General features: G+C 39.1%; 1 protein-coding gene across 6 annotated transcripts in view; it reads right to left on the bottom strand.

Moving 5' to 3' along the window:
- Positions 1 to 464: 464 nt before the first annotated feature.
- ADGRG2 (adhesion G protein-coupled receptor G2) overlaps positions 465 to 12,185 on the bottom strand; it is a 63,067-nt gene continuing 51,346 nt past the window's right edge. For 4 of the 6 annotated variants that reach the window (XM_029964803.1, XM_018084292.3, XM_029964801.1 and 1 more), the window contains 5 exons: positions 11,689 to 11,788; positions 11,113 to 11,387; positions 9,190 to 9,291; positions 4,295 to 4,447; positions 465 to 984 (listed from right to left, as the gene is read on the bottom strand). In XM_029964803.1, the coding sequence (XP_029820663.1) occupies positions 800 to 984; positions 4,295 to 4,447; positions 9,190 to 9,291; positions 11,113 to 11,387; positions 11,689 to 11,788 (815 nt within the window). In that variant the 3' untranslated portion in view covers positions 465 to 799. Of the gene's footprint in view, positions 985 to 4,294; positions 4,448 to 5,079; positions 5,172 to 9,189; positions 9,292 to 11,112; positions 11,388 to 11,688; positions 11,789 to 12,185 lie in introns of those variants that run through there. The other 2 variants (XM_029964804.1, XM_029964805.1) reach the window with 2 other exon arrangements.

The following is a 12,185-nucleotide window of genomic DNA, read 5'->3' as shown; positions in this document are numbered from 1 at the left end:
CTTATCACTCCCTCATTCATGGCACTCTAGTTGGATTATATTCAGTTTTTATCCCTCTGTGGTGTACTAAAAAGTTGCTAGAGGTTCAAGACTGATCGTGTTTGTTATTTACAGTTCTCCATCTAGTGAATATATTCAAACCACTGTAAGTGATTCCACTTACTCAACAAAGTAACTTCTATATCATTCTGTTAAAGTTAATTAACTAAAGAAAAATATGAACTTACAATAAAAGTTAAAAACAAAATACCAATTATTTTTCTATACATAGGAATATTTATATTACAAGAAATAAATATAAAATTATCATTGAGATGCTTAAGAGTTGATATTTTTCTGTTTATGTACATCACTACAGAGTTTACTACTACAACGTACAAAAAGTTGAGGACAGTGTAGCTAACATTTTGAAAGTTAACATCGTTTGTATGGACAAGTTGTAACTTTCTACATCTATACAATACTACTAAGCATTATAACCAGATAAACTTAATTGTAATGAAAAAAGTCTAAACAAAACTTTTGTTCAGATGTAAAAAAAACCCTCAAAAAACCCATTCTGATGGAGAATCAAAATGGAAATGTGCCAGCTGTAATCTGACATCCAAGACCTTGTAAAAATAGTAGCTTCCTTTTTTTTTCCTTTAATAATTGTCCTTGTCAATCCACTGCATGGCTGCCTTGAAGTTCCAGTACCATATATTAAATAAAATCAGTTCTTGGTGTGCTCACATTATGTAAAACTGTTAAAGTAAAACTCTACTTCACACTGTAAAACAATGCGCTGTTTAAAAGGAAATCACATTTTCTCCATAGAATTTAGGCTTTCTCTTTTTGAAGTCCTTCTGAATGAGATGTGGCTTTCTTGGCTGCCAGTATCATCCTTGTCTTGAAATACAAGTTGTTTGCCTGAAAAGTCATGGAGACACACATCACCATTCTGTACACTGAAAAGAACACCATTCTTCTCACTGGAAAGGTGGCCTGTTGAAACAAAAAAGTGCATCCCGCATGAGAAAGGTTCAGAATTAAGTCTCCCATGCTTTTTCAGTCACTGAAGGGAGTTCCTAGACTCTCATTTTATCCCTGCAACAATTAAAAAAATGTGGATTTTTCTGTACTTATTTTGTATATAGTTCTCTGTGTGAAACCATGAGATTTGAGAGATGCACAATAGTGTCATAGGTTTTCTTGTTTTAAAGAAAAAAAAACAAAACCTGCTTGGAATTTTTTCCCTTTACTACTGTGGCAGAAAGGTGTTGAGTGAGGGAGGGAGAGGAGATGGTCAGAGTGAGCACACACACAAAAGGACTGGCTAATACCCCCATATTCCAAGCTAATGTCTTCAGCAGACTGTAGGGGAAGGTGAGGTTTTGGTTTTTTTCTTCTGGGGACAGCACCTCATTTTTGCCCGGACTCAGGGAGGGGGTGTGTGTGAAAAGAAAGAGCTCCGGGATTCATTTGTTTTCGGCCAAGTCATCTAGCTGACTTTGGAGCCGGTTCGCCTTCGTTCCCTCACGCCCTGTTCTGCCCACGGCCCAGATTTGCCTCGGATTTCATGGGAGAAGCCGGTAGCATCTGCAGAGGAACTTTTGAGGGGAAAAGATGTTCTTCTCCCCCCCCACACACACACTCCTCCTTCTCCGTGCCGGTGGCAGTTTACACCCATTGACGAGGAAGGGGAGCTCCAGCCAGAGCCTTTGACAGCGTGAGTCCACAGGAGGATTCACCCTCCCGCTCCTCCCTCCCCTTCCGTGCGGTCCCGTCGGAGCCCCGCCGGGCTCCCTGCTGGCCCTGGTTAGAACTGCGCCGAAAAGTACTTAATTGTATTCGGAGGGAGTTTGGGTGCGGGACTGTTGCTTGTTTTCTGTTGTTGGGTTACCTATACACGTATATTCTTTGGTAAAGAGGTGTTATTTTTCTTTTCCACACCTTTTCAACTGGAGCCTCTTAATTTCGAAGTTATAATTACTTAGAGGGTGGAGGTTGGTTTTTCTCGTATCCCGCCCTCCTTAGCAAACACTTCTGTCTAGTTAAACTGAGACAAATAGGATTCCATAGTTTTAAACAGTCAGGGTCACGATTCTCAAAATATAAACCTTGACTTGGAATAAATATCACTAGATAAGATGCAAAATACTTCTTATTTTAGTTTTGCTTTATCAAGTTAAGTTTAAAAGGTTTCTCAGGTATGCCATGCATCTGTATGACATGAGTGGATGCTGTGGTACAAGGCTGACAATATATTCAAAATATACAATAAAATACAGGAGAAAATGAAGTGGATCATCTGAGACATCTGTGTTTGTGAGTGCACTGGAACAATGTTCTTTAGCTGCTTTGTCTGAGAAGCCTTTGGCACTTGGACACACAGACTGTCACACTGGAAAGATCTAATTATCTGAATAAACTGGGACAGAATTGGAGGGTGTCCCACAGAATTGGCATCACTCAATGGTTTAGATCATCAGTTTAGCATCTCATTCTAAAATGCTATCCAAAACAACAAAAACATTTTCCAGAAAGCCACAACAGGACTATTCACTCAGTTGCTACAACAAAGTAGTTTAATAGAACATCTCTGTTATCTTTCTTTCTGTTGAGAAAAGCAGTCAAATGCTTATACACACATAGGGAGAGATGGCATCTTTCATCAGAGTAATTAATATAGCTGGGGAAAAACACACACCCATCAAGACATGCAAGGTTTTGTGCCTGAAAATTTCTCTCTTTGAGAGGTAATACCTCTACCTAGAATGTTACCTGACTTTACTGGTGAGAGTTACTGGATTCTGGTTCTTAACTGACCTGTTAGATACAAAGTATGTTAATTATTGCATTGTGTGGTATCCAAATTAAGAGATTTTATAAACGAGTATGGAAAAAAAAAAGGAACTAGTTTTACAAGCTCAGTTTGGAAAACTGTTCAGGGCATGTCCAAGTGCCATTTCCTGAAGTATTGTGATTTCTTTTCAATGTGCAGTTAGTACATTCAAAGGGACAGTAATCTATTAGGGAGCAGCACATAAGAATTCCATAGCTTTTACTCTGTACATCTGAGAGGTTATCTGCTGAGGTTATCCCATTGATTATCTGCTGTCTTCTGACAGCATAGACCAGGAAATGAGGGCAACCCCACCTCTTCGAGTATGTCCAACAAATTCATAATTAACATTCTAGCTGATGATATGACTTCTTAGCCTCAACTCTTAATCAATTGGGAAAGATACGTCAGGCACACAGGAGTAATGTCCTCTGAGATTTGCTCAAGTTTTTATCCATTACAGATTTTTAAGTTATTTTTCTCTTTGAAAAACTGATGGTCTTTTCTGAGAGCTCAAATCAGCAGCATGACATGTGCCCAGCAAGAGTGTGAAAAACTAGATTATGTCCACTGAAAAAAGATCACTTTTTAATAAGTACCTTCAGTGGTGATTCATATTTAGTTTTCTCAATAGACAAATAAGCCACACCAAATTGCCAGTGAAATTGAGTGGAGTGCTATATACACCTGCGTTTCAACTTATCAGGAACAGAGCAGAGGGTAACAGTTCAGAGGACAGTACTATGTCAGAACAGGAAGGATAGGTAATTTTACTTCTGAAGAATTGTTTCTTGCAACAAAGATGTTTCTGTTAGGCAAAAACATCCTTAAAAACCCCACAGGGGAAATAAAGGGCTATAGAGAAATTCAGTTTTGATGTTTTTTCTGTAGCAAACGGTGAGGAAGCCCTCTCAGCAGTGCTCTCTTCACTGAGGTGATAAGTTATAGTCTCCATTTTCTCTTACTTCTCTTATAAGCAGCTTCCATATGAGCACTCCATTAATTTTCTTCCTCATATTCCCTCCTACTTGATTTCTTTCAGACTTTCAAGCTATATTATTATCCTATATTTATTTCTTCTTTAGGCAATATTTGTTCTAACATGGTTTAAAATGTGAACTGTTTCAAAATGTGCTTGAAGTTTTTTGTCATGTATTCATCTGACAAGAAAAGTGTTATCAGCAGCTTCTGGTAAGTAATTGCTATAATAACAAATATTACCCACTAAATGATACATAAATCAAGAGTTCCCAGTGACTAGGAGAAATGGATATTTTACAACTTTGCCTATAGTTCCCTAAAATGGAGGTGTGATATTATTTGTGAGGAAATCCTGAAGTATTCTGACCCTGTACTTATGAATAACATTTTGCCAGCACTTCCCTTTACATCAGCATAAAAGAGAATAGCATTTGTGTTTCAAGACAAGGAAAAAATAGCTTGAGAAATATTACTTGGCATTATACTTACCATTTCCATTCGCATGCACTGAATAATCATTATTCATTAGCAGTGTTGTAGAGTTAGTGGAGTTACTGTTTGATTGTAAGGAATTGGAAGAACTGGATACTCCTTGATTTACAGTCTGCTTCTTTAAACCGTTAGTAGCAGTTCTACTCCAGTCTACAACAGATACATGACACAGAAAATAGCACAACTCATACAAGCAATATATAAAAATATAGTTAATAATGCAACTGAATTAAAATAAAAGCACGGCTTTATCCACTCTTCTCACAGTATTCTAGACAGAATTATATTCTCCTAAGAATTCAATGATTCTTGATGTTTAAAATTATTTAAATATAGCTCCTTTTTCTCCTGTCCCTTTTGTTAATAAAAGTAGTTTTCCCAGGCTGTTTGTTACTGACAGCTATTCTGGGACTTCCCCATGTAGGTTCCAGGGGCCTGCCATGAGGGATATGACACCACCCCAGGTTTGACCCATCCCTTTCCTCTCCAGACACACACACATGTACCCCACCACAAGGTGCTTCCAACTCAATAGTTACTGATCTAATGTCTAACATTCCACTCCACTGGGTTGGAACAACCACTAGGACCAGGTTTAACCATTTCTCATATTCTTGTAGAGGCAGCCGTGGTGCAAGCTAGTGGACAGAGGGAGAAAAAGGACGGGAGAAAGAGGAAAGTATGCAAGAAAGCACACAGTGGGCAGTTGTTATATCAATAACTATAAACTAGGAGTTCTATCAATATAGAAACTCTGCTCTATGCAAATCACTATCTCTCACCCAGTGGGTCCCGAACTGCAGCAAATCAGGATCCAGGGAAAGAGTTCAGAATCTGGTTATTGCAGTGGCCAGAGAACTTCTTCCACTTGTATCTGTGGACAGCATCCTTCTTTGGTGAGGTACAGCACTTTAAAGAATCTTTGCTTACTTAATAACAACACATTAGGCATTAGCTCAAACCAAATACCTATATCCTAGACTACTACTTTTACCACCCTCATCCTTCCCACCAAGCAGGCTTCAGGGGCAATGTCAAGGTGTATCATGGGAAAGAGATATTCAGTAATACACAAAAAACTGGTTGCCACAGGGGAAACTGTTCTTACCAACTCAGTCTAACTTACAAAACTTCAGTGGTTACTAAACTCAAAATCTTCACCTGTCTGCAGCTGGAGAAAACTTTTTGCTGCCACCAACAGTCTTTGTTATGCCCTTTTCTCCCTCCCTCCAGGGGCTATCCACTTTGAGGAGGTAGGAACAGGTATACAATACTTTGGTTATTCTGAGCTATTGCACTTGCTGTTTCAGAAAAGAAACACAAACATTACAGCAAAACAAAACTTAAAGGCACAAAATGATTATGATCTTATGCTAGAGACTGCTTTTTGCTAACACAAAAAGGTGACACGTTTAGTCTTTTTACTTTACAGTCTCTAATTCTGTTGCAGCTATTTTCTGTTTCTAGAGTTGACTTTATAATTCTAGGATTTCCTGCTTGTAGATCTCTCAAGTGTGGGTAAATACAGAAATCAGAAAAAGTCTTGTTGGCACTTCCTTTCCTCTTTCGACATTTGTATGAGAGGAGAGAAAAGAAAACTTGGTCTTGCTGAGACCGGTCTTAAAAAGAGGGAACAATCCATTTGGTGTCAATTCTGTATTCTCTGCCATGGGCATTAGTGGCTACCTATGCAACAATTGCTATTTGGCTTGCAATTCTTTTTCTGGTTCCTAGAGGCAAGGGATAGAAAGCTGAGGAACCAAATTTCCAATCATTCCTCTTAGAATCTAGCCAGGGTTTTCTTTTAAGGAGGTCTAATACCATAATATTCCTAGGGAAAGGACCCAATATCATTATTGCCTTAGTGGGGTAATCATCACCCAGTAACCAGCATTTCACTCAAGCCGTCTGCTGCAGCCAACCACATCAGCAACATAAATCTGTTTTTTATCAGGGACTACCCCACATCTTTTTGCAGTTTTTTCATTCAAGGCAGAAATTTGGGCCCCTGTATCGACTGACAAGGTGGCAGGGGGATCATAAAGGACCAAGGGGAAAGGTTATTACCATATCTCCCTCTTTGTTTTCAGTGAGCTTTCTGTTATGTTTCCATCTGTCGCCCCCAGCTCATTTACCAGGGAGTTTCCCGACTTTTCCACTAAAGAGGTTATAGATACTTCAAACTTGCCAGGCACCAAAGTAGCATTGTTTCCTTTTTTGGGACTATCATTTGACTGTCTCCACATTTTTACAATCATTTGTAAAATGGTCTTGACTGTCTGTCCATCAGTTCTCAAGGGATACCGTCTTTTTCAATCCCTCATTCTACAATAGGCTCTTCGAGACTTTGCCTTCCCAGTTTCAGCCTCTAAATCGTGGAGGCTTTGCCCTTCACTCCATCCTACGGACGGTCGTTTGAGTTTTCACTTCATTTGCAGCACTAATTATCTGTCTACTATAATTTATTAAGTCCTCGGCTATTTCCCCCCATGTAAGAAAGACCAGGTCCTGCCTGCAGCCCTCCTGCACAAGCAGCTCTAAGCCGATCTTGGAATTGTGTGGCATAAAGCTTGGATGATAATCCTTCTATCAGGAGATTAAATCTGTCCAGATTGGCAAGAAACAACATAGGTGGGGGCTGATGAAGGACGAGCCACCTTTCGTGTATTAATTGGAGGCAAGCAATTGTATGCTTTTAGTGAGTTTACTAAGTGTTGAGGTGGGCATAGCGACAGGTTCTCCGCTCTCAAAGGGGTCCAGTCTTTCTACTCAATAAGTTGCTCTCTGGGTAAGGAATCAAGGTTTTTTGCCATCAGGCATTGTTAGAAACACCTCCAGGCCCCAGCATCTGTATGTTTCCTCATCTGAAAGTTTTATCTTATTTCCACCTGTGAGCGAAACTCTCCAAATGTACTCTGTTTCACTGTCTCCTGCATGCTTACTGTATTTCTTTTGCAATTTTAACAACTCTGTTGGGGAATAAGGTATCTTTTTAGTTGTTACCATGGGCTCTGCCTACCCATCTTCACCTTCATACACAAATCTGGTCTTCACAAGCGGACACAGTTTGGGTAGGAGGGGGAGCTTTTGCTTTACTGTATCAAAATTCTGCTTCAAAGAAACGGATTTCGCCTCCCAAGAGTCAAGAGACTTAACGTCACAGTTACGATACTCTGCTTCTTTAGCCAGGCTAGGGGATTTCATTTCGTACCCCATTCCCCTACCCAGGTGGGAAGTGGCATTATGGTTAACATATCTTGCCTCCTTAGCCAGGCTTGAGTCACTTTCCATCCCTCCACTCAGGTGGGCAACTTGCAACTACAATTCTTTTTCTCTCTCACGGGGACTCGTTCAACTTGTCACATTTTCAACCGATCTCTTTTCAGCATTCAACCAAAAGGCATTCAACTCCGCCTTTTGATGAGCTAAGCTCTCAGCTTTCACAGCCGCTCTTAACTCAGCTAAGGACTCATTCTGTTTTTGATTGCTCTGATTAGTAACAAATCTCTCTCTCTGAGCAGCCATCAGCACAAGTCTCAGCAAAGAACAGACTAAAGTCTTTCTTTTACCACATCTCTTTTTCTTCTGTCTTGCCAGTTCTTTTATTTTCTTAGAGACTAACTTGGGATCATGCCAGTTTTCCTCAGCCCATCTTTCTTTCTTTCTTTGGGACTAGGTGTGCCTCATAATCTCTTAATTGCTCAGCAAGGGGGGAACAGTTTAGGTTCTTTTCACCTTCCGCGTGGCTGCTGGCGACTGACATGCTTTGTCTCTTTGTTTGCAATTTGCAATTATTCCCAAACAAAAAACCCCTCTTTTCATCTAAAGGTAAACCCTGCTCCAAGCGCCAAAGATGTAACACTCCACCCCAAGGAGCTGCAAGCTCACAGGTTCAGCTAGGAGTTTTACTTTTATATATATATATAAGGTTCTTTAATACCTCGAGATAGCGTCAAGAGAATAAGCTACAGACTTGTTCCCAAGAGGTATTTTTTATTAATAATTTAGGGGAGAAAATAAGGGAACTTTGCAAAAGTTCGAAAGGGCACCACACAAGCTAGGCGAAAATGTTCCACCAAAGTACTGACCCAGCATATACTACTCCACACCATTTAAGTCAAAATCCAATGTCTCCACATCTAAGTCAAAATCCAATCCCTCGAGCTCCAAGCCACCCAAAGCATCAAGAAAGTAGCAAAGAAAGAGAAGCAGAGGGAGCAAGAAGAGAGAAGAAGAAAGAGGGAGAGACAGATCGTATAGCTACCATTGGAACCTTGTGGAAGACCAGCTCTCACATGTCCAGATGGCAGGGCTGGCACACATGGCAAACATATGCCTTTGGTTTTATCTGCTCTAGTCCCTATGGCCACCCCCTCCTGGCGGGGTCTCTGACCCACGGGCACTGTGGGGTCCCAGGCCAGGGTGAGGGGCAGTGTTCTCACTGTCCCTGCCAATCTGAGCCTGGTTTAGGGGCTCCAGGAGGTGTGGTGTGTTATAGTTTTCCCAGGCTGTTTGTGACTGACAGCTACTCTGGGGCTTCCCCATGTGGGTTCCAGAGTCTTGTCATGCCACCTCACCTCACCCATCCTTTCCCTGCTCCACACACACACACACACACACACACACAGACATAACCCCCAAAAGGTGATTCCAACACAATAATAACTGATCTGGCATCTAACATATGGAAGCATGTAAGAACTGTATCACCTACCACTCTTAAAAACTATAATTTGGGAGGTTTATTATACCTTGGCTAATAAATTAGAACTGCAACTGCAGCAACATGATTGATTTTTTTTTTTTAAGTTTTACAACATACTAGGAATTAACACTGAGAGTAAGTATTCAGAAGTAAAAAAAAAAAAAAAAATAAAAAAAATCATATTTACCAGAGTTTTCAGCTAGCCTGAATTTCCCACAACAGAGATATCTTCTCCACTGCTTACGGACATTCTCCTTTGTTACACAATAGAAGATGAAAATGAAGAACCCTGCAAACCAATAACATTAGAGAATATTGCAAAATTTGCTTTCACTACTTCTTAATGAACTGTGTTTTGGTTTTCTTTCATTTCTTTTAAATTTCTAATCAAAAGTAATGACATCTTTGGTGAAAAAGTTTACAACTGAACACTGCAGTATACTTATTCCATATACTTATAGCTTAGAGGAATCATACACACAAATGCAAAAACAACGAATACAATCAAATCCACAAAGTACTTAAAGTTTCCTTCTATCAAATAAAAAGGGGGAAATTCTGTTGATCCTGAAATTTACTTAACGCTTTTGGAAAAGAATTCAAAGCAATGTCAGACAGAGGGTGTGATACGACACTGTCAGGCTGTGCAGCTTTCAGCACATGGTGTGACACTGTCATATCTTCTATTAGAAGCTAACCTGTTACCAGAAAAATAACTTGTATCTAAAATGCTCATCAATGAGATCCCCCCTATTCCAAAGTCAAATATTTTCTAGAAGGGATGGTGCTCATGCTGTCTCTTGCCAGTGCTATATTACAGATTCTTTGTCTGCTTCTCTAACTGATTCTACCAAGTGACACAGGGTAGCATCTAACTTCCCCTGCTTAAAAGCCCATCATCATTGTCCATCTGCAATATTTCCCTGAGAACAGACCAGTTAGGTTTACAGTGAATAGAAAATAGCTTGAGATAAAGCTAAATGATCAGACTGGTGTAGACACACATGTACGTTATGTTTACACTGCTTTTCGGGCAAATTAAGCATATATAAAATTCCACTGGAAAAGATTACTCACATCTTTTTTTGCTAAAGTATCTTTCTTAACTTTGGTTTTTAGGATTAGTTTTTGAACGTAACTAAGTGTTGCTCTATACCAAACGGTTCTATGCCACTTTCAAATATTTTGAAACAGTTTTGAAACACCAGTATAAGCTTAATTCAATTAATACAATTTATGCACCTTTATTTATGCACTTCCAATATCAAAATTTGCCTACCACCTAACTTGAAACTGGGTAAACAGGGAACTTAGTTTCATGTAACAGATTATTCTGACCACACAGAATCTAGTCTTGTGTTAGTTCAACACAATCCTGTGCAAGACCTGGGAAAATGTGGGTCCAGCCCCTCATGTTACCAAGGGTAAGCTACTCAAAAATCAACACAATAAATAGAGTAGAGGTATATACACTGAACCACAATTTTCATTGCTTTAGTCTCTCTGGGAAATCACCCACCCAGTCATCTAAGTGCCATTTAAGCAAAAGTTCAGATCCAAACTTCAGCAGAGTAATTCAGGTACACTTAGATAACTGTAGGCACCTACAGTTCTTAAGTACTATAGGCCATGCTTAAGAGTTAAGCCACTACCCTTTAGATGTTGCAGCCTTGCCTGTCTCAATGGCCCTTTGCTGAGTGTCACACAGTCCCTCTAAGCCTTAGGAGAAGTGGAGAAATGATATAGTTTTCACTAGATTTATTGCTTTATAATGTGAACACTTACAGGAACTGAGTATTCGCAATTGATCTGTTGACTAGAGAGGCACAGTCACTTCTAGTGATGTCTGATTTGCCTACACTTTTTAAATTACAATATTTATAAATATAAATATACTATACCTATAAATGTTATCTAGCTTTCCTGTACCTTACCATAACAAAACTGCAATATAATATTACAGTAAAGCAGTATAATCTCTAATATAATTATCATGTTCAAGCACATATTAAAGTTAAATTTTTATTGTTGAATCAAGGAAATGACATTTCCAAATATTTTGTTTGTTATATTATATGCAAGTGGCTGTCACATGAAGGATAAAACTTACCTTGCAAAGTGTTGAAAATGGTAAAGAGGTAAGTAAATACCTCATTTACTGTGAAGAAAGCAAATCCCCAAGTAATTCCCAACAAGAATGTAAGGCCAGCAACACTCCTAAGGTCTTGAATACTTGTTTTCCTTTGAGCACCGAGTTGTTTTTTCTTTTTGATACGACAGAGCTGGATCAGCACAACAATGAACATGCTGATATTGATCAGGAATATCAGGCAAAAATATCCCACAGCAGTAATATAGAAGACAATTCTATTTTTAATCCAGCAGCTAGAACAAAAGAACAGTCTGTCAACCATTATCAGAAAGAGAAATTAAGTAAAATAAACAGGACATAAACATGTAATTTGTTGCACGTGCAAATCACTTTTGCTGTTTTAGAAAAGTTCTTCTAGTCAAAGGGTATGGGCCCTCCTACAGGAAATAACCATAAAACACATGATATACTGTAGAGCTGTATCATTCCAAAGCACAACCACTGCTTCCTTCCCTTCTCCACCTTTACTTTAAAGAAAACCCAGTTCTGTAGGACCTCCCTCTCCCCACCCCAAAGCACCTTCCTTTAACTCACAATTCATCAGGTCCATTTATTGAAACCTTTCCAGTGGTTATAAGTCCATAATTATCCGGTGATATTGCCAACACAATGGACACAACCAATGCTGGTAACCCTGAAATATTATGAGCAAACATAAAAGTGAAAATCCTGACAAAGACAGTATTATGAGGACTTCAAATTATATTTTTCTATGAAATCTACAACTTGTTTATGAAATTCATCAGTTGAATTCTGTTAACTACTAGCTGTCTGAAAGAATCTAAAAACTGCAGCTTTCAAACTGCTCAGGAGAACAACTTGCAAAGAAACAAGAGGAGTTCTCCACATCTAGCTCCAAAACTTTCTGAATAAGCCAACAAATGCCATTAAACTGATTTAAAATATCAATTACCAGATACTTGATTTTCTTTCTTACATATGTTCTAAGAAAACAATTCCATTCATTTTAGTGCCTTGACTCGGGTTTACTCAAATGGCCAGAGACAACAATCAGGCCCAGGATCTCTTCA

The sequence above is a fragment of the Manacus vitellinus genome, unplaced genomic scaffold, assembly GCF_001715985.3.
Source record: "Manacus vitellinus isolate BGI_N305 unplaced genomic scaffold, ASM171598v3 scaffold_7_pilon, whole genome shotgun sequence".
Classification (NCBI taxonomy): domain Eukaryota; kingdom Metazoa; phylum Chordata; class Aves; order Passeriformes; family Pipridae; genus Manacus; species Manacus vitellinus.
Note: the sequence above shows the minus strand (reverse complement) of the source record. Positions and strands in the feature narration are given on the sequence as shown.